Source organism: Pteropus vampyrus, unplaced genomic scaffold (assembly GCF_000151845.1).
Source record: "Pteropus vampyrus isolate Shadow unplaced genomic scaffold, Pvam_2.0 Scaffold173, whole genome shotgun sequence".
NCBI classification, from domain to species: domain Eukaryota; kingdom Metazoa; phylum Chordata; class Mammalia; order Chiroptera; family Pteropodidae; genus Pteropus; species Pteropus vampyrus.
Genome location: NW_011888954.1, coordinates 2635584 through 2656179, shown reverse-complemented (window position 1 = coordinate 2656179; position 20596 = coordinate 2635584). Strand labels below are relative to the sequence as shown.

Below are 20596 nucleotides of genomic sequence, written 5' to 3'. Positions count from 1 at the left end.
CATGCATACCCGAGGACTCTGAATTTCCACTTACTACTATAAAAATAGTATTTGACTTTACAGTTTAAGAACCATTTTCACCAAGTGGAGAATATGCCCCCCTCCTTGTTTTTAAAAGGAAGAGACCGAGGCTCACAAAATAAAGACGCTTGTTCCACAGCTAGTAACTGTGAGGACTGAGACCCAGGCCTTCGGTCTCCCAATCCAGTTTCTAACCCAAGCCACCAGGGGTCTCTGAGCTGGACATGGCCTCATCCAGGAGTCCCAGGAGCTGAGCTGAGCTCTGGTGACAGTTCTTTCTCTTGCAGAAGGACTTCAGAGGGACACACAGTACATCTTCTCTGTGCCAGAGAGCACGGAAGGCAACAATGTCATCGTGTCCTTCAATGTTATGCCACAAAATTTAAAGGCAGAAAATGAGAAATTTCCACTAAACTTCCATGTGTTCAAGGTAAGAGAGCCTGCTTCGGGGCTTGCCCGTTCAGGACATTTGTGTATAACTTGCGGGGAAAGAGCTGCCAAGCAAGCGGGGAGAATTCATTAAACCACAGCCTTGGAGATAAAACCCAGAGGGGCTATAGAGTTCATCTGGTCCAGCTCTGTAAATTTGCAGGAAAATCTGAGACAGAAGAGATTAGACTTGACCAAGTTACAATGTAACACACCTCCTGCCGGTGTCACTTGTCAGCATTTCCTGGTATGCTGCAGGCTCTGATAACTCAGTGCTTAAAATAGTCTGATCCAAGGCCAGTTGCAACAATACAGAGATTCCTTAGACCACCCCAAACCTTCTGGATCTGAATTTCCATGGACAGACTCTGAAAATCTGCATTGTAATCAGCTCCCCAGGTGATTCCTATAGACGTGAAAGTTTGAGAATGGTTGTCTAAACTTTGGGAGAAGTTTGAGAAAAAAATAATTCTGGATATAGAGCTAGGAAGTATCTTTTCTCTTGTTTAGACTAGAGTCCAATCATCACTCTGTGGTTGGCTTGCAAACATCTGCTTGGCTATTCATCCCAGGCCCAGTTTTCTTCCCCACCGAGCCTCCCAACCAGCTTTTCAGCTCCTGAGGGGTCATCCCCCGCCCACAAGCCTGCACACACCCCAACTGTGAGTAGGTAATCAGGGAATTTATTTTTGAAAATATCATTTAAAAGAAAAGTGTTACAAAAGAAAACTGATGCCTCTGCTCCTTTCTCCTTCCCCAAATAATTTAACGCATCTCAAAGATAAGTAATTGGTTCTTAAATCACATACCCCACAGTCTCTCTGCACTCACTTGTATAACTAGGATATGCAACTATCAAATGCTGGGATCACCTCTCCTCTTATTAGACTTGAAGAAACTGAGACTCGGTAAGGTGAGGTGACGTAGTCAGAGTTAATGGCAGAGCTGGAGACTGAGCACCAGAGTCACCGAAGCCTGTGGTCAGATATACCCATCACCTCTATGGCTGCAGCTCTGATTACAGCATCTCTAGAATAATCTCAGTTTCTGCCCACTGAGGCTAAGGCAGTGTTTACACAGGGATCTTAGCCCATTTACAGATAGCCAGGGCTCCTGAGTACTTCACTGTCATGGTGGAACAGTCCTGTGTGCTGGCTGTAGTTCACTCTTCTAAGAAGGCCTCACAGTGATATAGTACTTCAGAGTTCCAAGCATGTTCACATTCATTTACTCAAAAACCTTAGTATCTCCACTTTTATGGATATGGAAGCCAAAGCTCAGAGAGCAAGAATGACCTGCCCAAGACACAGCTAGGAGGTGATGGGGCAGTGCTTCATGCTAGAAGGTCCCGGGTCCAGGGCTCTCAGCAGGGCTTAGGCGCTTGCCTTTCTGGGGATGCTCACAAGTCAAAGAAACACAAATGATTCTGGCTCTAGAAGCAAGAGAGCCCTTTGGGTTCTGCTCACTCTGAGCACATTTCCACTTCCTAGTTGCATAAAATCAATGGAAAAGAAATTTTGGGGGTTTAGCACAATATTTCTGAGATGCCTCAACCCTGCTAAGACTATCAAAGATCATCTCCTAAGGATGCAGTAGTGGACAGTTGTTATTTTCATCACCGCAATGCACTTGATCATCCTTTCCACATGGTGGAGGAACCTTGGTGGAAGGGAGGATCTAGTCTCCCACTGCAGCAAAGAGGCCAAATATTCCTTCTCCCTAGTCCTCAAATGCAAAGGGGAAGATTTGTGACCCAGGTTTGTCCAATTAGATGCTCCATCATGCCCCTCTGTTACACATACACACTCTTGGTTCCTCTTGGCTTTGGCTCTTGAGGAAGTAACTAAAAGAGATAGGACTGTCAAAGGGTTATTTGCAACAAATCTTTGGGCCTGGCAGCAGCAATGGGTACAAACCCTGTGGTGGTGTCCAGCTGTGTAGCCATCTCATCTAGTTCCTACCCATTTTCTAAGCTTGCATTCTCTAGATGTCCCATTGATTCTATGAGCTAGCCTTCCCATAAATGACTTCCTGCTCAGCCTACTCTGAGTTGGTTCCCATTGCTTCCAACCATGAATCCCAACTGATTCAGGTGCTTTCTGAGAGGACGCTCATCCCCAGAGTCCCTCAAGTTCTCACCCTCTGAGAAGAACAAAAAGAAGAGAGTTGGGAAGTGTTGAGAAGGAGTTGAGATATCTGATCTACACAGCCAAGACTGAACAGTGTAGGGTACCAGACAGGACAACTGAAAATATCTCAGCCAACTCTTCCCTTTCCTGACGGGAGAGACAGAGCTCAGAGAAGCTGTAAGGGATGCCCTAGCACACAATTCCTGAGGGTGCTATTTGCATTGTCATCTATGAGTCTGGTGCCCCAGAGCTGGACAACACAGAAGCCTTGTGTTAACTGATTTGCCCAAAGCCTTTACAGTTCAGGAGCCCTGGCAAGATTGTAATCATATCTGTTTTTTTCTACTTTTGAGCCAGACATGCATTATTTCTCAGCTACCCACTTTGCTAAAGGGGCACTCAGACCCAAGACCTTCTCAGGCTCCCTGGAGATCCCAGTGGATCTTGCAGGATCCTGACTGAGTTAAACACCAAAGAAAAGTCCAGATCCTGATACCTCATGAGACACTTCACAGTTTCTTTCACAGTTCAGCTGAGAAACAGGCTAAGGTGGTGCCAGCAACCAGGCTCTCAGAAGTCTCCAGGGCTCTAATGGTGTTTGTAAGTCCAGCACTGCCCAGATGCCAGCTACGTGTGGTGCTCCAGCCTTGGTGTGGGTCTGTAACTCTCCAACTTCTAGGGAGCACTGCTCTACCTTGCATCAAACTGAACATAGGTGGTGTACAAAAAGGCAAGGACAGAGAAAAAGGACAAGGGTAGACAATCCATTTCATCTTTACCCCAAAGCTCCTCCCCCAGGCTGACTTTCTACGTCCCTTCCAGCTCACTCCTGGTCTGCAGAGTAGTCTGCCTGGGCAAATCAAGTGGTCTGTTACTCATAGGTAGGGCCCAGGAGAAGCAGTAGAAAAGAACTGAAATCCAGCTGTGGAAGACAGTGTCTGACAGTGGGTCTTAGTCATAAAAGAAGCATCACAGTTTGCTCTATTCTTACCTCGGCTACTTAGACTGCTGAGCCTCAGCTTCCACAGTCATAAAATAGGGAGCCTAGTGTCTGTTTACAGGATCACTGGACAATCCAACACATTATATGAAAGTGCTTTGCAGACAATGGAGTGGCTTAAAAAGGGGCTGCATCCTCAGTGTTTCCATCTGCCCAATGGAAAGACTGGTACGTAGATATTTCCCTCTTCTCAGAGGCACACATCCAACCCCTACAAACACCAGGGATCCTAGAACAATTCCCATCGCACTTTACGGTTGTCTGATGGGATAAAAGAAGTTTACATCTCATTGGAGCTCTGGCGTTGGTCCAGGTTCTATCTTACCCCCAATCCCCATCGATGCCTCACTGTTCATCCCAATTTTATCATCATTGCTGTGACAAGTAACCACAGCTGTCTGAGCTGACAAAGGGAGAGTCTCCTCCTCTCAGGCACTTTATTCACCTCCTCAGTGACCTTCCCCTTCATGCTCCCTACAACAGGTGCAGTTACCTTTTTCACGACTCTACACAGGGGGTGAGTAACGGTACCTGTTCATCTCCAGGTGTGCCAAGGAACAGGCTGACCGTGCAGGAAGAAGGAATGTAGGGACCTGGTCCAGGCTGCTGAGATCTGCTTGCCTGCGTATACTGGTTTGGGTTCCTGAACCTGCCTTTCTTTTTCTTCACAGGTGGACCCTCAGGTACGGCTCGCCGCTGCCCTTACTGGGCTTCTCCAGCCTCTATTGCTGTTCATTGAGAAAGTATTGTGCCCCTGCCCACACCCGTGGCCTTGACATGTCTCTTGCTGATGATAAGTCTGCTGCAGCTTATTCCCATTTGTTTAAGATGAAGGGCAGGGCTAAAGGGGGTATCTTGAGGGGATCTTTAGTCTCTCGTATACTTTATCAGCACCCAAATCCACAACAAACAGGATGCATGCTATGCAAATGCAACTTCAAGGCACATCCTCTTGCTCTTCTTAAGACCAAATTGCCACCCATCCTAAGGAGATATTCTGTCTCAACATTGGTGACGGCTGGTTTAAAATATGAGTAAGGATGGAGAAGGACAGATGGAGTTTGGAAAACCAAACCTCACAGGCACTCGGACCCCTTAACTGGATATAGGCTCTTTGGTGCTGTTGCTGCTGGGGGAGGCACCGGTGGGAGGCAAGGAGCAGAGTGTAGCCACAGCTGACAGTGGTGAGTGTAGCATGCTCGCAGGTCTCGAGGAGCTCCTCCAGGCCTTCCAGGGCTGTCCCAGTACTTAGAAGCCAAACAAGGGATATTCAGAAAGCCAATCATGGAAATGGAGCTTCTGGAATGGCTTTAAGGGAGACATTCAGGTGCAAGAAATATGTCAGTGTTTCAGCTCCCTGAGCTGGAGAATGAAGTGGGGACTTGATCCAGGAAAAGGCACGAGCCCTGTCCGTAGGAATGCAGGGTCAGGTCTGTGTGGATCAGTGACTAGTGGCTACTGTCAATTTAGTGTGGGGTCCTCCGAGCACTGAACCAAGAGCCTCCCATCATGCCTCCACAGCCATCGAGCAAGTCTGTTCTGAAGGATTAGGAGCCTGGACAGGCTCACAAGGGTCCAGGGGAGGAATGAGGACAAGGGAGCAGGGAAGCATGGAAAACCTTATCTTCTAGATATTATAGGGCATGATGCCTACACACGTGTGCACGAACACATGTGCACATGTGCGCACGCACGCGCGCGCGCGCGCACACACACACACACACACACAGCCACAGTGCTGACTCTCTGGAGAAAAACTGATCTCATCATTGCTTTTGCCAGAAGGGCCCAGGCAAGTCAGGCTCCAAACCCACTGGTGCTGCTAATGTCACGAGAATCACTTTGGAGGTTCCACCCAACCTCCAGCTACATACGTGTGACAGTCGCCTATCTTCTGTCTCATCTTTGAGCCTAGCCCTGTCCCCACCCCCTGAAAAGAAACTCTCCCATTCCTGTTTTTCCCCAAGGCAGAGCTCACAAATAATCATTTCACGCTGCATAACCATTCTAAATGGAATCCCCATGCTCAACTGTATCGGGGAAAATTTATTTAGTAAGGGGTTTTTATTATGTAATATGTATGTGACATCCAGTAATAGGAACTGCATTATATTTATTGTTTTATCTCTAAGAAAATATTGAAATGAAAAGAAAATGATCAGGGCCTATTATTCTCCAATGAAAAGAAATTTCAGGGCTCTGCTGGAAAGACGAAATGGAGGGAATGAGTGGAGTCCAACTCTACAGTGCTGTGACAGTCTAAAGATGCTTTGCAAAATGTTCAGGACAGAAGGAGATTTTGGGCTCCAAAAGTAATTCAGTGTTGGAACAATCTCACTAGTTTTCATGGAAGTCTTCTTTATATATAAGCCAGAAACCCAGGATGCCGTTAGAGTTAATAAAGCAAAACTGTGTGTCAAATTTCTTTGCATTCATTGTGGTGTTAGCATCTATATTAAATAACAGTCTTAAACCCTATTGCATTTTGAGCTCACTTAAGCACCATCCTCCTTGTTAGGGCCTCGAGTGCTGTTTCGGTGTGTGGAGAGGGATCTGGAAGGCAGTGGGTCTCTTCTGATGGCTGGGATGCATGCACGTGGGGGGCTTTCTCACCATCCTCATGTTTCCTCTAGTTCCAGCACTTCCGGGAGAGATTGCCCTCCACCTTTTTTTCCCAATTCAGAAATGCTGACAAGGGCATGGTGACTAAAACCAAGTGCAACCTCACAGAGTACTTCACTCTGAGACCGGGGACCTATGTGGTGGTCGCATCTGCACGCAGAGAAGCAGTTGAGTTCTTGCTCAGAATCTTCTTGAAAATACCAGACAATGACAGGTAAGAACCTCTGGGATCCTAAATGTTTTATTCTACTTAATTTTATTTAAAAAAAAAAAAATACATTGCATCATTCTGTGCAGCACGTACTGTGTCAGCATGGGACCTGCCCTCAAAATGCTCACCATGAAGAGGCGGGAAGGAAATCTGAACCAATAGCTAGACCACAAACAGGATGGAACCAATGCTGGAGGGAATTGCTGAGTCACACAGGAGGACAGAGTGGAGGGAGCCACCTCTGGCAAGAGGTACTCAGGAAGGCTTCTTGGAGGAAATGGCATTTGAGCTAGTCCTTGACTGAAAACATAATTTAATGTTTCAAAGGGGAAGGCAATTCAGAGGGAGAAAAAAAGCATGAGCAGAAGCAGGAAAGTGGGTGAGCAAGAGTAAGTGATGTCGGCTGTATGTACAGAAGGTAGTACATGGCGTGCATGGCAATTGTGTGAAATGTGGCCAGGACGTGGGGTACAACAGGAAGACAGTGAAAGGTGGGCATGAACGGCAGAGTCCAATCATGGAGGGTCTTCAATGCCAAGTCAGAGGTCAAGACTGGGATCAGTAAGCATACACCCGAAGAGGCGCTTCAGGCGCTTCAGCCCCTCTTACACCCACGGTAGCGATCCCTATAATCACAGCAGTCCTCACAGTTGAGCGTGGAGGTCTACTGAGTCCAACATGTCAGACAGCCACTGTGCCACCAATCAGAGATGGAATTTGAGATAAAGCTTATCTGTCATTCTGCCCATGGGGATGATTGTATATATATGTGGTTATGAAAAGAATCATTTACTAAATGGTTTGAGGACCAGATGACCCAAAAGACTGGACACATGGTCATGACGCTTCTCTGTCTGCTGACTGCCATAGCTGCCCTCTTCATCTCCTGCTGTGCTGAGAGCTCTCCACTCAAGTCTTTCACATAAATGTCCAGTGCCACCTAAGTGCCTTTCATATGCAAGCTTCATTTGAATAGTGAGCTGATCATCCTTGTCACACTGTCCCCCTGATTTTCTAGGAACTGGGGCAGCAATTTCAACCTCAGAACACTGAAGGTAGGTGTGTGGCAAGGTTTGACTGGTGAACTTCATGGCTACATCTCATCCCCAAGAGCTTCTATCTCCTTCTTTCTTGCCTCACAACTGACCCATGAAAACAGAGACACCACGTGAGCCCATGATGGCTCAAAAGGGAAGAGCAGAGGGGAGAAGTCCAGGCCTCTAAGGGCAGGCTGGACCCAGCCATCTTCTTTCCACCAACTGCCGTTCTTCCATTCCTCTAAACGTTTTATCCGATTGCTGGATGAAGCCTCTGTCTCAGATCCACATAGGGAATTCTTGTGCCCTCACTATACCAAACAAGTGGCCTCCTTCCCCAGAAACTTGTTGGCTGTTTTTTTCTTCAATCCAGGCAAGTCTTCCAGAGAATGACTCTGAACAAAGGATGTTCTACAGATATGCTTGGCAGGTATAGTACTTAGCATGGGGACAGGTGACAGGGACCAGAGGGAAGAAAGTCTCTCCCAGGCTTTATCAGGGTACAGAAGGGAAAAATGACTTGATGGGTTATTTTATCAGCCTCTTTGCCTGGATGTTTCCAGAACTGATCTGGCTACCAAACCCTGGAGAGAAATGGCACCCTATCTGGGTGACATCTGGGATGGAATATAGAGCTTGGAATGGGAGGGGCTGATGGGGTGTGGTGTAAGTTTGTGTATGCTTTTAAACTCTTTAAACAAGCAATTGGCAACACCCCTTGAAATCTTTCCTTCTCCTGCTCTGCCACTTCCCACAACCTTGGCGTCATTCCTCCCTGGAGCTGGCCGGCTTCAGAAAGCACCAACAGCTCTCTTCCTGCCAAGCCATCCATGTGCACAGGGGATTTTCTTAATGATTTTATAAGCCATTATCAAGAACTCCTTGACTTGTCAGGTTAAAAACTGCTGCCAAGAGTTCTGCACGATGAGTTTTTTTGTTTTCTGTTTTTTGTTGTTGTTGTTGTTGTTACCATTAATATCCATGTTTTTGTGGGAAGTAGAAAGTGATACAGATAATCAAGTGTACAGAGCCAGCCCTGGGCCAGGCAGAGTCCAAAGACATGAAGGGTGCCAGGCATTGAGAGGGCTAATGGGGCAGTGGTGACCAGGAAGCAGCCCAAAGGGAAATTGTTTAGGTAATGGGGGCCCACAGGAAAACACAAGGAGAAGTGAAAACTGTGTCTGGCATGAAGGGTACACGTTGCACCGAATAGCTCAGTATGGAACCTCCTTGAAATCAGGATGGGCTCAGGATTCAGATCCACATATGTGCTGATTCAGAAGGCACTTCACTTGATGCAAGATAATTGTCCCCAGTCTGTGAGCTCTTGAAGACAGGGATAACAGCATATGCATTCCTTGTTCCTAATACCTATCACTCCCCTGGCACAGAGAAGGTTCTCAATCAATTTGCATTGAATTAAGACAGATTAGTCTACAGCTGTGCCACCCTGAACACTCCCGATACATCTGATCTCAGAAGCTAAGCAGGGTTATGCCTGGTTAGTACTTGAATGGGAGACTACCTGGAAGACCAGGTGCTATAGGTGTAAAAAAAATAAATAGGTAGGTAGATAGATAGATAGATAGATAGATAGATAGATAGATAGATAGATAGATAGATAGATAGATAGATAAAAATAAGACAGATTAGCTTCCATAGAACATATGCCCAAGCTAAGGTCCCTGACCCCAAGGCAATCAGCAGGACCTGATCAGGATACCTGAAACCAAGCTTCCTTTAGGGGCAGGTGGCAAAATCCTCAACATGGTCCATGCACTTGCACATCTGAAATAAAAAATATATATAGTGTGTCAGATGAGAAATGGTACAGATTGACTAATTAAGACTTTTCCAAACAATCAAATGTCTCTTCATAGAGGGTAACCGGAGCCTTCATAGGAATTAGAATAAGATGCAGGTGCAGCTTTGTGCCAAGGAGCATGGCCAGAAACTGGAACCCAAGCTGGATTGCAGCCTCTTTTCACCCCTTGGCTGGGCACCGTTGAGCAGGGCCGACCTGGCATCATTCTGTACAACCTGCAGACTGTGCTCAGACGTTGTGCCCTCCAAGTTAAGCTGAAAACAAAATACTTGTCAATGCACTCACGATGTCCTCTCTCCTGATCTCTTGTCATCTGTTTAACTAGTGTTAAATGAACACTTAACACTATCACCTCCATGAGTTACCTTCATTGGCCATGGTAGTGGCGACAGTCCCTTAACCTAAGGGCAATCTGTGGGCAAGCAAGGACACACTCGACTTCTGGGTCAGTCCAGGTCCATCTATCCATCATTTATTCAGTTGGAAAACATGTCCCAAATACCTAGCACATTCCAAGTATCGTGCTAAGTTTTGGGAATGCAAAGCGTCTGTCCTTGGGGATCTTATGTTGAGGTGATAGAGACAAAGGGAAATTCTTTGGGAATTCATGGAGGCAAACTTCATCTCCACCCTCATCTTCCTATGCTCATCTCCTCAAACCTTTTGGTGTTTATTAGGTACAGAGTCCAGGTCAAAGGCTGTCCTAGGGTAGGAGACATGCAGAAGGAAGGGGATGTGGTCCATGCCCAAAAGCTGCTTATATTCTAGTTGGTGATTCCACATGAGTTAGGGTTCCTCACCATGTCATCTGGTCTTAAAGTGAGGTGCTATGGTTCTCTTGAGGAAAAAACTCAGTTGATGGTGAGCACACCACACTGACTTCCCTGGCATAACCGACCAGTGAGACACTAGAGAGATGACCTGAGGGCCAATTTCAGACAGTGGAAAATGTGTTTCTCTGAGTGTATCATGAGGGGTCATCCTTCTAGCTAAAGGACTCCCATAATGACAGGCTTTAAGGACTGCTTTTGATATCAGTTCTGTGTGGTGAGGCCAACTCTGGGGACAGCATGTCTGTCACCTGTGGGGTGCTGGCTCTCAAAGACCCCCAAGGAGGCACCTTCTTCCACATGACCTAGTGCTACTCTACAAAGCCACTTGCTGAGAGATCATGGTCCAGCTCTTTCCCCCAGGTAAAAGCTTTTCCAGGGTGTTAATGTCACCTCATCCCCTGAGCTTTTACCTGGTTGATATAAGAAATAGCCACATGCAGAACAGCTCCCCTTCTCTGTAAAATCATCACAGAAGACACTGCCCATAAAGCCACTCAGTGTCCCCTATAGAAAGTTGAATGCAGTTAATGCCTCTAGAAATTCAGGCCAGGGAGTTTCTCCTAACTTCAATTGCTTCTGAAGGAAAACCGTGATGTCTCCCTCTCTGCTTCAGCTTCTGGGAAGAATAATGCTAAGTAACGTGCTCAATTAGAGCAGCTTCTCTTAGGCTCAGTTCCCGTCATGTTAACCTCTCACCACACACACACATTCAGTAGTTATATTTTCTCTTAGTCTCTTTCCGGAAGCAGATGGGGAAACACACCTACAGGGCTGGATTGAGTCATTCAGCAGAACTCCTGAGGGGCTCCCAAGTGCCAGGCCCAGGACGGAGGAAGCAAACACTGCTTTCAGTCCAATAAAGAATGAAGAGATAAATGCGAGGTGATCCATACAAGGTATCAAATATCAGGAGTAACCAGCACTACAGATGTTCAGGGGAGGGAGTTAGCACCATGGCCTGGAGCCATCAGGACAGGTTTCCGGAGCAAGCTGATTGGAAATCTGAGTGCTTTTACAGTCAGGCAGTGCCCCTGGGCTCCTGGGCCCTGAACGGTCCCTGAACTCCTCCCTTGTTTGTGTCAGGGACTGGACATTGATGCCACCCAGCTTCAGAGCCTTCTCAACCAGGAATTCCTGAAAGGTAAGGACCTGCTGTCCCCCACCTCATCCCCACTGCCAACCCAGTCTAATGCCAGCCTCCCCAAGGTAGCAGTCCTTCCTGTTCTTCCTCATCTTAGGACCTCCGGGGGACACATTCTCTTTGGATGAGTGCCGGAGCATCGTGGCTCTGATGGATGTATCCTTTCCGCCAGTTCTAGGAACACATCTGCTCTGTGGGCTGCCCTCGGAGTCTAATTAGGATGCTAGGGAACACTATTCTCTCAGTATTTTCTCTTCTTCCTTGGTTCTAAGAACTCACGAAAGAGCCCAGGTTTCTGTAGATTCCATAATGACTTCCTAATTCACCAGAACAACCACAGCAACAATGATAATTATTACCATCTACCAGGCATCTCCTGTGTGCCAAGAACTGTACTGGTATATACGTATTTTCTTCCTTGTAATTCTTGCAACAACCCCTATGATAAGAATATTATCATAAAATGGAAGAAGTAGGGGTTCAGGGAGGTTCAGTAATTTGCCCAGATCACACATCTAGTGAGAATTTGTGCCTGATTTCTGTCTCTTTGCAGCACCAATGGGAACTATTTTCTCTCCACCCCTCCCCTTGCCACTGGAGGAGTCTTCACTATTTAAATAGCTTACTCAACAAGCCCCGATAAAACTAAACACTAAAACTTATAGAAAATGTCTCAGTCTACACAGCACCCCATTATTAATTACGCTGCATTTGCAGATGAAGAGACTGGAGTTGGGGCTGTCCTGTGACTTGTCTAAGTTCCATGGCCACAAGTGGTAGGGCTGGGAACCAAACCCAGGACTATTGACTTCTCTCTCCCAGGAGGCATTTCCCAACAGGCACGAGGGACTAACTCCATGGACGCATGACCCCCACTGCTGCCTTCAGCTCTTTCCTCGGGTGTGTGCTGTCTGCTGGAAGCAAGACAGATTCCCCAGCCCTTTCATGCTTAACAAGGCTCCAGTGGGAATTTGAAGCTGGCCATTGTTGAACAAGAGGGCTTTCTGATGAAATCATAAATCAGGCCCTGTCTCTGCTGGCAGGGTTTGGAATCACTCAGAGACACTGCCCATCCCCGCAGACTGATCAAAATTTATCTGCGGGCCCACAGCAGCCCGGCAGCCCGAGCCAAGTAAGCCCAAGGGAGTCACATGTGCCAGACCCCTACAAAGGAGACAGGTCTTCTCTACCCTTCCTCTTACACTCCAGTTTCTCAGAGATCTGGTTCTTTCTTTCTATTCTCATTAAACACATGGTATGGACCGACCAGGGTTGGCTTTAATACGCCAAGTGCATTCCACTTGTGTGCACACCTGGCGCATGTTCAGCTCGCATAATGCTTCAGGAGTTGCCATGACTCCTTCATGCTCTGCTTCACTCTCCCCTGCCAGAGGCCCCACTCCAACTGATGAAGGTTTTTCAGGCTGTGTTTTGGGCTCTCTCTCTTCCCCTGGATTCAAAGGATGTTGGCCCCACTTTCTCAGACCTTTCTTCTCCTTCCAATTCTTCATTTCTCTTGCAAGATAAACATAAGCCAGGTCCTTGTCAGATGCAGCGGGAGCCAGCTGGCATGGGACCATGTCCCGTCCGGGTGGTGTTGGACCAACTGTGTTACTAGTTGATGGATGGAGGGCTCGTTGGCAGGACCCTCGGCCTCTCTGCTCACTGCACACTGGACTGGTTAACTCTTAACTCCCCAGCAGCTGAAATTGAACGGGCGGCTGGATAAAGAGGAGTTTTCGAGACTGTGGAGACGTATTGTCCACTGCCAGGTACTGGCGTGTTTTCTTTCGACTAGCTCTTAGTCCATCCAGTTTAGCAGATATTTACTGGGTGCCCGACCCTGTACCAGAGTTGAGGGGTACAAAAGAAAAGAAACCTCACCCCTGCCCTCGAGAGCTCTCATTTTGTTCGGAGAGACGTCCATGCACCACCAGTGGTCCGTGGCCTCCCCAGTGGTCTTCGGACAAAGTCAAAACTCCCGTGCTACGCACAAGACCCTTTGAGTCGGGATCCTCCTTTGGGGTCCAGGAATAGCCCTTTTTCTCATTCCAGCCACTCCTTCAGACCCCGACTACAAGATTCCTTGCTGTTCCCTCCCTCCACTCCCAGCCTGGCCAGGGTCCACCCACCCTGAGCATCCAGCCAGCCTCAGACGCACCTTCCCTGCAGGGCCTCCCTTAGGAGTCTCGCTTGTCCCCGAGGCCAGGTTCGTTTCCTCCTCAGCTCCTAACACTTGAACCCACAACAATAAAATAAAGTTCCTGGGTGGGGCATATTCCAGGGTGTATCACTTAATCCCTGGCTTGGCGTTATTTTGTTTTTCAAAGGGCACTGCGATGGCTGACATGGACCCCCATTCGATCGTGGGGTCCACCAGGGCTGGGGCTCCCTCACAGTCATCATCTTTCCCTAGCTCCTTCCTTAGTGTCTTGCACAGAGCAGATGCGCAAAAATGCTGTACAAATGACCTAATTAATGAATTACTGAATGAATAAATGAGTGACTATCTCATTGAGAACAATCCGGGTCGGTCTTTATACTCACCAAAAGCCAGATGAGGCCAGGAAAAGTTCTCAAGCTGCCATTTCACAGTAATTATCACCTGCAGAGGGCTATTCTGCCTTAGAAGAGCTCCTGTGGGGCAGCTGTGCCTAGGCCCACGTTAGGAGTCCTGCATTCAGTTCTGTGGCACTTTCATGCTCAGTCCCAGGCAATCACTCACCTGCCCGAGCATTAGTTTTCTCACCTGTGAAGTAGGCTGACGATCAGGGCTATAGTGAGAATCAGGGAGGGTCAGAAACATGCCAGGTAAGTGGAGAGCCACCCTGTACAAAATCGAAATGTTAGGGTTGCTACATCCTGTAACTGCACTTGGTCCCAGATGCAGCTCTCACCTGCCTTCAGTGCGTCCTGCACAGTGCTCATATTGTGCAAGGCACTCTTCCAAGCACTTTATAAATATCTGTTCATTTACTCCTTGCAACAAACCTGGGAGCTAGGTACTGTAATTAGCCCTGTGCTACAGATGGAGAAACTGAGACCTGGAAAGATTAAGTAACTTGCCCAGGGTTAAACAGCCACGATTTAAACCAGACTGGTTGGTTGTAAAGTCTGCACTCTTAACCACCACCCTATGCAAACTCTTTAGAGAGCCGTACTCCTCCCTGGAAAGCAGTGGGCTGCCCTGTGTGTCAGGAGCCCGGTCTAGGGGGTGAGGAAGGAAAGAGCAGATTGGTTGAGGGGAAGCTGTGTGCCTAGGAGAGGAACTCACAGCCCCGCAGCTGGAGATGAGAGTGGGCGGCTTTATCAGGCAGAGCCCGTTCCTGCCTTCCCCTGTCTTCAGCTGGGCTTCCCTGCCTGCTCTGACCTGAGCCCACTCGAGTTGTAGTGAAGCAGCCTCCAGAGATGGAAAAGAGACTTCTGGGACCTCCCTCTACCCAGGACATCTTCAAGGTGGGCACTGGGACTCACAAGGGCATCTTGCTTCTTTTCCATATCAGAGGGTTTTCCAGAACACTCAAAACAACTCTGGTGTTTTCCTGAGCTCAGATCTGTGGAAAGCCGTAAAAGATACAGGTAAAGCAGGGGACCCTTTGAGCTGCAATGATTGGGGGTGGCGGCGGCGGTGGTGTGTGTGTGTGTGTGTGTGTGTGTGTGTGTCTGTGTCTGTGTCTGTGTCTGTGTGTGATGCATACCCTACCATGCTGTAGGCAAGGCTTGGTGCAGCAGTGTGGGTGGTCAGAAAAGAGCAGAGCTGCAGCTTCCATGTCCTTCCCTGGTTTACTCTGGCTTCTGTGGGCCTCCAGGCTCTGGACTCAGACTCCATCTCCCCAGCCTGAGTCCTCATGCGCCAGTCCTGATTGCCCTTCCCCCCAGCACAGATCTAATTGTGAGAAAATAACCCCGTATGATTGATACCTTACGAGAAACCAAGTCCCCCTTAGACACGCTTCCCTCTCAGCATCTGGGCCATCAGAGTTAAATACCCTCGGGTGAGCTTATGCATTCTCTTCACAGAGGGTTCGGGGCTAAATGAAATCAATGATATCTGTCTGCTTCAAGGAGACAAGAGGGTCCAGGCCTGGGCTGATGATAATACTACCTTAGGGTGCAGGAGTGCTTCATAGTTCAGCAAGAACTGTACTCCCGTCATCTCATTTGATTGTCTCAACTACTCTGGAACGGGGAAGGGCAGGAGTCTTTATCCTCACTGTACCAATGGGGGAAATGGATCGCAAAAAGGTTAAGTAAGGAAATTGCACCTTCCTTGATAAAATGCAAAATCAGGTAACACCAGGATACCGCTGGAAGGAAAATCATAGTTCTCTCTCTCTCTCTTGGCTCCTGGCCTGGAGAGTAGTTCGAAACATGGGCTGCTACTTTTGCTAGAAAGCAAGCTATGGTTCTCAACTCAAGTGAGCGTCCGAACCACTGAGGGTTTGGTTAAAACTCAGACTGAAGTGCCTCACCCCCCACCCAGCCTTTACAAGTCAGGAGGGCTGGGGTGTACTCAAGAATTTCCATTTCTAACAAGTCCCCAGGTGAGGCCTGATCCGAGGATCACACCTTGAGAACCACTGAATAGCCAGTGAAAGTCGAAGTCTTTAAAGGAGACCTGCTAATGACTCCACAATAATAAAAGGAAGAAAAATAGAAAATAGTTGGACTTCAACTCGAAAGCCTTCAGAGGCCAGAGTGTGCCAAGTTGGAGAATGCACGCCCTATTCAAAGGCATTCAAGTTCACATTTTATTAACTCTGCTGGAGAAACCAGTCTCTGTCTGCATGGGGTCTACAGGCAACCAGGCTTGTCCTCTCGATAGATGGTCTGGCTTGCAGTTTCCCTTGCTCACCAGAGCTCAAAGGTAGCCATGTGATTGGTACCTCCCCTGGAGTGCATAACTGGACGTGCAAAATGACAAGGCCCAAAGAAGGCAAGGCACCTCTGTCCTGTCCACCCAAGGCCACCTACTGAGTTGAGATTCCCCCCTCTGAGACCAGTCTCTTCTCTGGGCCACTGACTTAGGACTGAATCTCCCTCTTCCAGGAAACACACTGACCCACACTAGCAGCACCAGATGTAAGACCCACATATAGTCATGGGGTTGGGGAGGAAGGTGGTTTTACAAGGTCACCAGCAGAGAGAGACAGGGTTGGGAGCAAACTCCAGGTGTCCTGCAGCTCCCATCCCTCACGGGAATTAGCAGGTGATCATAGAGGCCGAGGTGTCCTCAGAGTAGTCAGGGTATCGAGTATCTTGAGTTGGCCTCTGGCCAAACTCCAGAACAGTGTTGTTGAGGCCCAGCCATCACTAAGAAAGAAGGAACTAGAAAACCATAAAAATACTGAACAGAAGGAATGGACTGGCCACCCAGCCAGGCTGAGCAGGAAACAATGGCGGAAGGCCACTAGGCCCTCTGCGCAGGCTCCTCGGGCCTTGCGAAGCAGAGGACCAGCCCCGCTCCCGGCCTCCTCCCCGCTCACGGGCTCGCTCTGTGTCCCAGACTTCCTTGCAGGGGTCTCCATCAGCAGCGAGCTGCTAGATCTCATGGCCCTTCGGTACAGTGACGGCAGAGGCAGCGTCAGCTTCCCTAGCCTGGTCTGCTTCCTGATGCGGCTGGAAGCCATGGCAAGTAAGTGTCACTTGGATGCCATTCTGGGGACCTTCACAGGGATGAAGGAACAGAGAAGATGGCCAGAAATGCACCCCTGCCCCAGGCCTGGGCCAGATGTCAGTAGGGGGGTGGCCTGGGGTCCTGCATGAGAACCATTGCCCCAAGAGACAGAGCCAGCATGAGCCTGCGTAGTGATGTAGTTGGCTTGTGTCCCCAGCTTCCTTTCTTCACCCTATTCTCCCCAGGACATTCCCCTATCCCAGGTCCCTCATTTCCTCATTACCTGGTATATTCACTGCCTCTTTCCGGAACAAGATTAAATCACTGTGTCCCCACTGCAGGTTGTGTTTATAGTTTAAACCTACTCTTTAGCTGTGCAATGAATGATCTGGGTCTCAGCTGAAGGAATTGTACACACAAGTGAAGAGCTGGGGGCAGGAGGTCTTTCCCCAGGCTTCAGAAGGAAGGCCAGAGATTTTGACACTTTTTAGTAGCATACCTCTTTGTTTTAAATGAAATCTTATGTGAAACCCCAAGCCATAATATAGCTCAGAATGGAGCTTCTGTGGTAGAAGTGGGATCTGGCCCGAACTCTAAGCCTGTGCACTATCCCTGCCACATGGCACCTCTGTAAATACTTCCTAAGACAGGCCTGCACATCTCCAGGGCCCAGTGTGGAGAGATGCAAAGTGCAAGGGAACTGGAAGAGGGAGAGGCGCCAGTGGGCCAGAGCAGTCAGAGAGTGGTAATTTGAAGACAGGAGCCCCGAGCTGTCCCACAGGTGTGGAGTTTGCCCAGAAGGAGAAAAGTAGGCCAAGGCCAAGTACATTCTGTGTAGAGTGAGAGAGTGCTTTACATAGAATCACTGCATTTGCTCTTCGTTTTCTTTTAATCCTGATTTCTCTCCTCCTCTTCACCCTAGAGGCTTTCCAGAACCTCTCCAAGGATGGAAAAGGACTCTACCTGACAAAAATGGAGGTAAGCTGCCTTCTCCTCCCAGAGATAGGGCACCACCCCCAGGCCACCTTTCCTCACCTGATTCCAGGGAGCATTTTTCTCCTTGAAGATATTGAACACTCTGTCAAAGGCCGGCCAAGCCGCTGGCCCCCTTGCCTCCAATTACTACCTTTATATATTGCTAGCTGCCAAGGCTGCTTTAGGATCTTGGCAGACAGATTTTATTTTTTTCCAATAGCTTAATAAAGCAGAGGATTATGTGGGAGTCATAAATCCAAGAAGGAACTGAAGAACACCTGCTGAGCTCACTGTACATTAAACTCACTCCTATTGAGTTTTAGAAAGAGCCTCCTGGCGTAACCAGCTGGTCAACCTCAGCCATTTCTCTCACCACCTGGCTGTTCAGGGAATTAGCAGCAGATATGCTGTGACAGGGGGCTGGGACCTCATGCTTGGGTTGGAATTAGCTAGAAAAGATTGATGAGACTAGACCGAGATCGTTCAAGGGAGGAGGGCACTATTTACCCTGATCTATATTAAGCTAATAATTTTAAAGATTGGTTGTAATGATGATGCTTATTTCTTAGTGGATGAACCTGGTCATGTACAACTGAAGCAAGGAGTAGAACAGACCCCAGGTAAGACGTAGCAGCTTTAGAATCATTTATTCTAGGGACGTAAAAATTCCCCTTCTCCTTCAGAAACTACATATAAGGTTCTCTCCCTGGGAGCAGCCTCCCCCGAGATTACAGAGCCTTTGTCCATGTGAGCCAGGGCTCAGCTGCTTAGGGGGCCCCTGAGCTTCAAGGCCAAGGCTGCAGATTTCCTCCAAGCCACGTAGACCAGTGAACATTCGCAATGAGTGTGGCTTGAAAGTCATGAGCGAGAGATTTAGAATTCTTTTATAAAATTAATTTTTATTGAGATATAATTGACATTTAGCATTGTATTAGTTTTAGGTATATAATATACTTTACATATGTGTGTATGTGTGTGTGTGTGTGTGTGTGTGTGTATACATATATATGATGAAAACTTTTATGATTTATTCTCTTTGCAACTTTCAAATATACAACAGTATTATTAACTACAGTCAGATGCTGTATATCACACCCTCAGGATTTAATTATCTCATAACTGGAAGTTTGTACTTTTCGGTCACCTTCAGCCATTCTGCCCACCTCTCAACCCTCCACCCCTGGAAACCACCAATCTGTTCTCTGTGTCTATGAGCTTGGTTTGGTTTTGGTTTTCTTTCTTTTTTTTTTTAGATTCCACATATAAGTGAGATGACAATAGTATTTGTCTCTCTCTGACTTATTTCACTTAGCATAATGCCCTCAGGTTCTATCCATGTTGTTGCAAATGGCAGGATCACTTTCTTTTATGTGGCTGAATCATATTCCATTGTATATATGTACTACATTTTCTTTATACATTCATCCGCTGGTAGACACTTAGGTTGTTTCCATGTCTTTGCTATTGTAAATAATGCTGCAGTGAACATGGGGGTGCAGATACCTTTTTGAGTTATTGTTTTTGCTTCCTTCAGATAAATATCCAGAAATAGAATTGCCGGATCATACGATAGTTCTGTTTTTAATTTTTTGAGGAACCTCCATCCCATTTTCCACAGTGGCTGCACCACTTTACATTCCCACCAACAGTGCACGAGGGTTCCCTTTTCTCCACATCCTTGACAACACTTATTATCTCCTGTCTTTTTGATGAGAGACATTCTGACAGGTGTGAGGTATATCTTATTGTGGTTTTGATTCGCATTTCCCTGATGATTAATGATGTTGAGCATCATTTTATGTATTGTTTGACCATTTGTATATCTTTTTTGGAAAAATGTCTCTTTGGTTCTTCTGCCCATTTTTAAATCCGATCATTTAATCCTCCTATTATGCTAGAGGGTAGATCCCTCTGAGAAGGTTCTGGAATCTCACAGGGGCTTGTTTGAATGAATTCTCTTCTGACTTCTGAATACTAAACTGCTCTCTCTTCTGGAGCCTTCTAATTCCCACTTAAACATGCTCATCTTTTAAATTTCCTTCCAGCTACAACTCCATCTCTCTCATCCCTTCACAGCCAAACTTCAAGAGCAAATTGTCTCCACATCCTCACCTCTCACTTTCCCCTCAACTACTATATATACAATTCAGATTTCTCAGACATCATTTCTCCCTGATTTTTGCATTGGCTCCCTATCTGATTTTCCTATATCCAGCCATATGCCTCACATCAATTTCCTAGAGTCTTTGAGGACACTTTTAAAAGTTCAAGTTCAATCATTGTACTCCCCAGGTTAACATCTTTCAATGTCTTCCTGTTGATATTCAGGAAAAGTCTAAAGATATGAAGGCGGCCTGCATCATCGGGCCCCTGCCCACCTGTCCAACCATTTCCTGGGTCTCTCCTCCTTCCTGCACGCTACAGCCACCACACCAGCATTCCCTTCATTTCCTGTAATGTTTTATTCTTTTTCCAGCCTCACATCCTTTGTCCCACTCAGACCTGGGCTCATTTACCTAACTCCTGAGCCTCATGTCTTAGCCCTATGGGTTCCCATATTATTTACTCACACATCACACTTCCCAATCACAACGTCTAAAACACTGTTTTTTTCTGTTGCCCATTTCTTCCTGTTTTAAAAGAGCCTTATTGATATATAATTCATATACCATACAACTTACCCTTTTAAGGTATAGAGTTCAGTGGTTTTCGATATAATCACAGAGCTGTGCAACTATCAGCACAGTATAGTTTTA

At 47.3% G+C, this 20596-nt stretch overlaps 1 protein-coding gene across 1 annotated transcript in view; it reads left to right on the top strand.

Annotated features, from left to right (window-relative positions):
• Positions 1-18436, top strand: part of CAPN13 (calpain 13) — a 51332-nt gene extending 32896 nt beyond the window's left edge. The window contains exons 10-21 of the mRNA XM_011370750.1: positions 309-451; positions 4251-4262; positions 6213-6415; positions 7431-7467; positions 7823-7879; positions 11191-11248; positions 11346-11404; positions 12952-13020; positions 14752-14827; positions 16755-16883; positions 17788-17843; positions 18410-18436. Of these exons, the coding sequence (XP_011369052.1) occupies positions 309-451; positions 4251-4262; positions 6213-6415; positions 7431-7467; positions 7823-7879; positions 11191-11248; positions 11346-11404; positions 12952-13020; positions 14752-14827; positions 16755-16883; positions 17788-17843; positions 18410-18436 (926 nt within the window). The remainder of the gene's footprint in view (positions 1-308; positions 452-4250; positions 4263-6212; positions 6416-7430; positions 7468-7822; positions 7880-11190; positions 11249-11345; positions 11405-12951; positions 13021-14751; positions 14828-16754; positions 16884-17787; positions 17844-18409) is intronic.
• The last annotated feature ends 2160 nt before the right edge of the window (positions 18437-20596 follow it).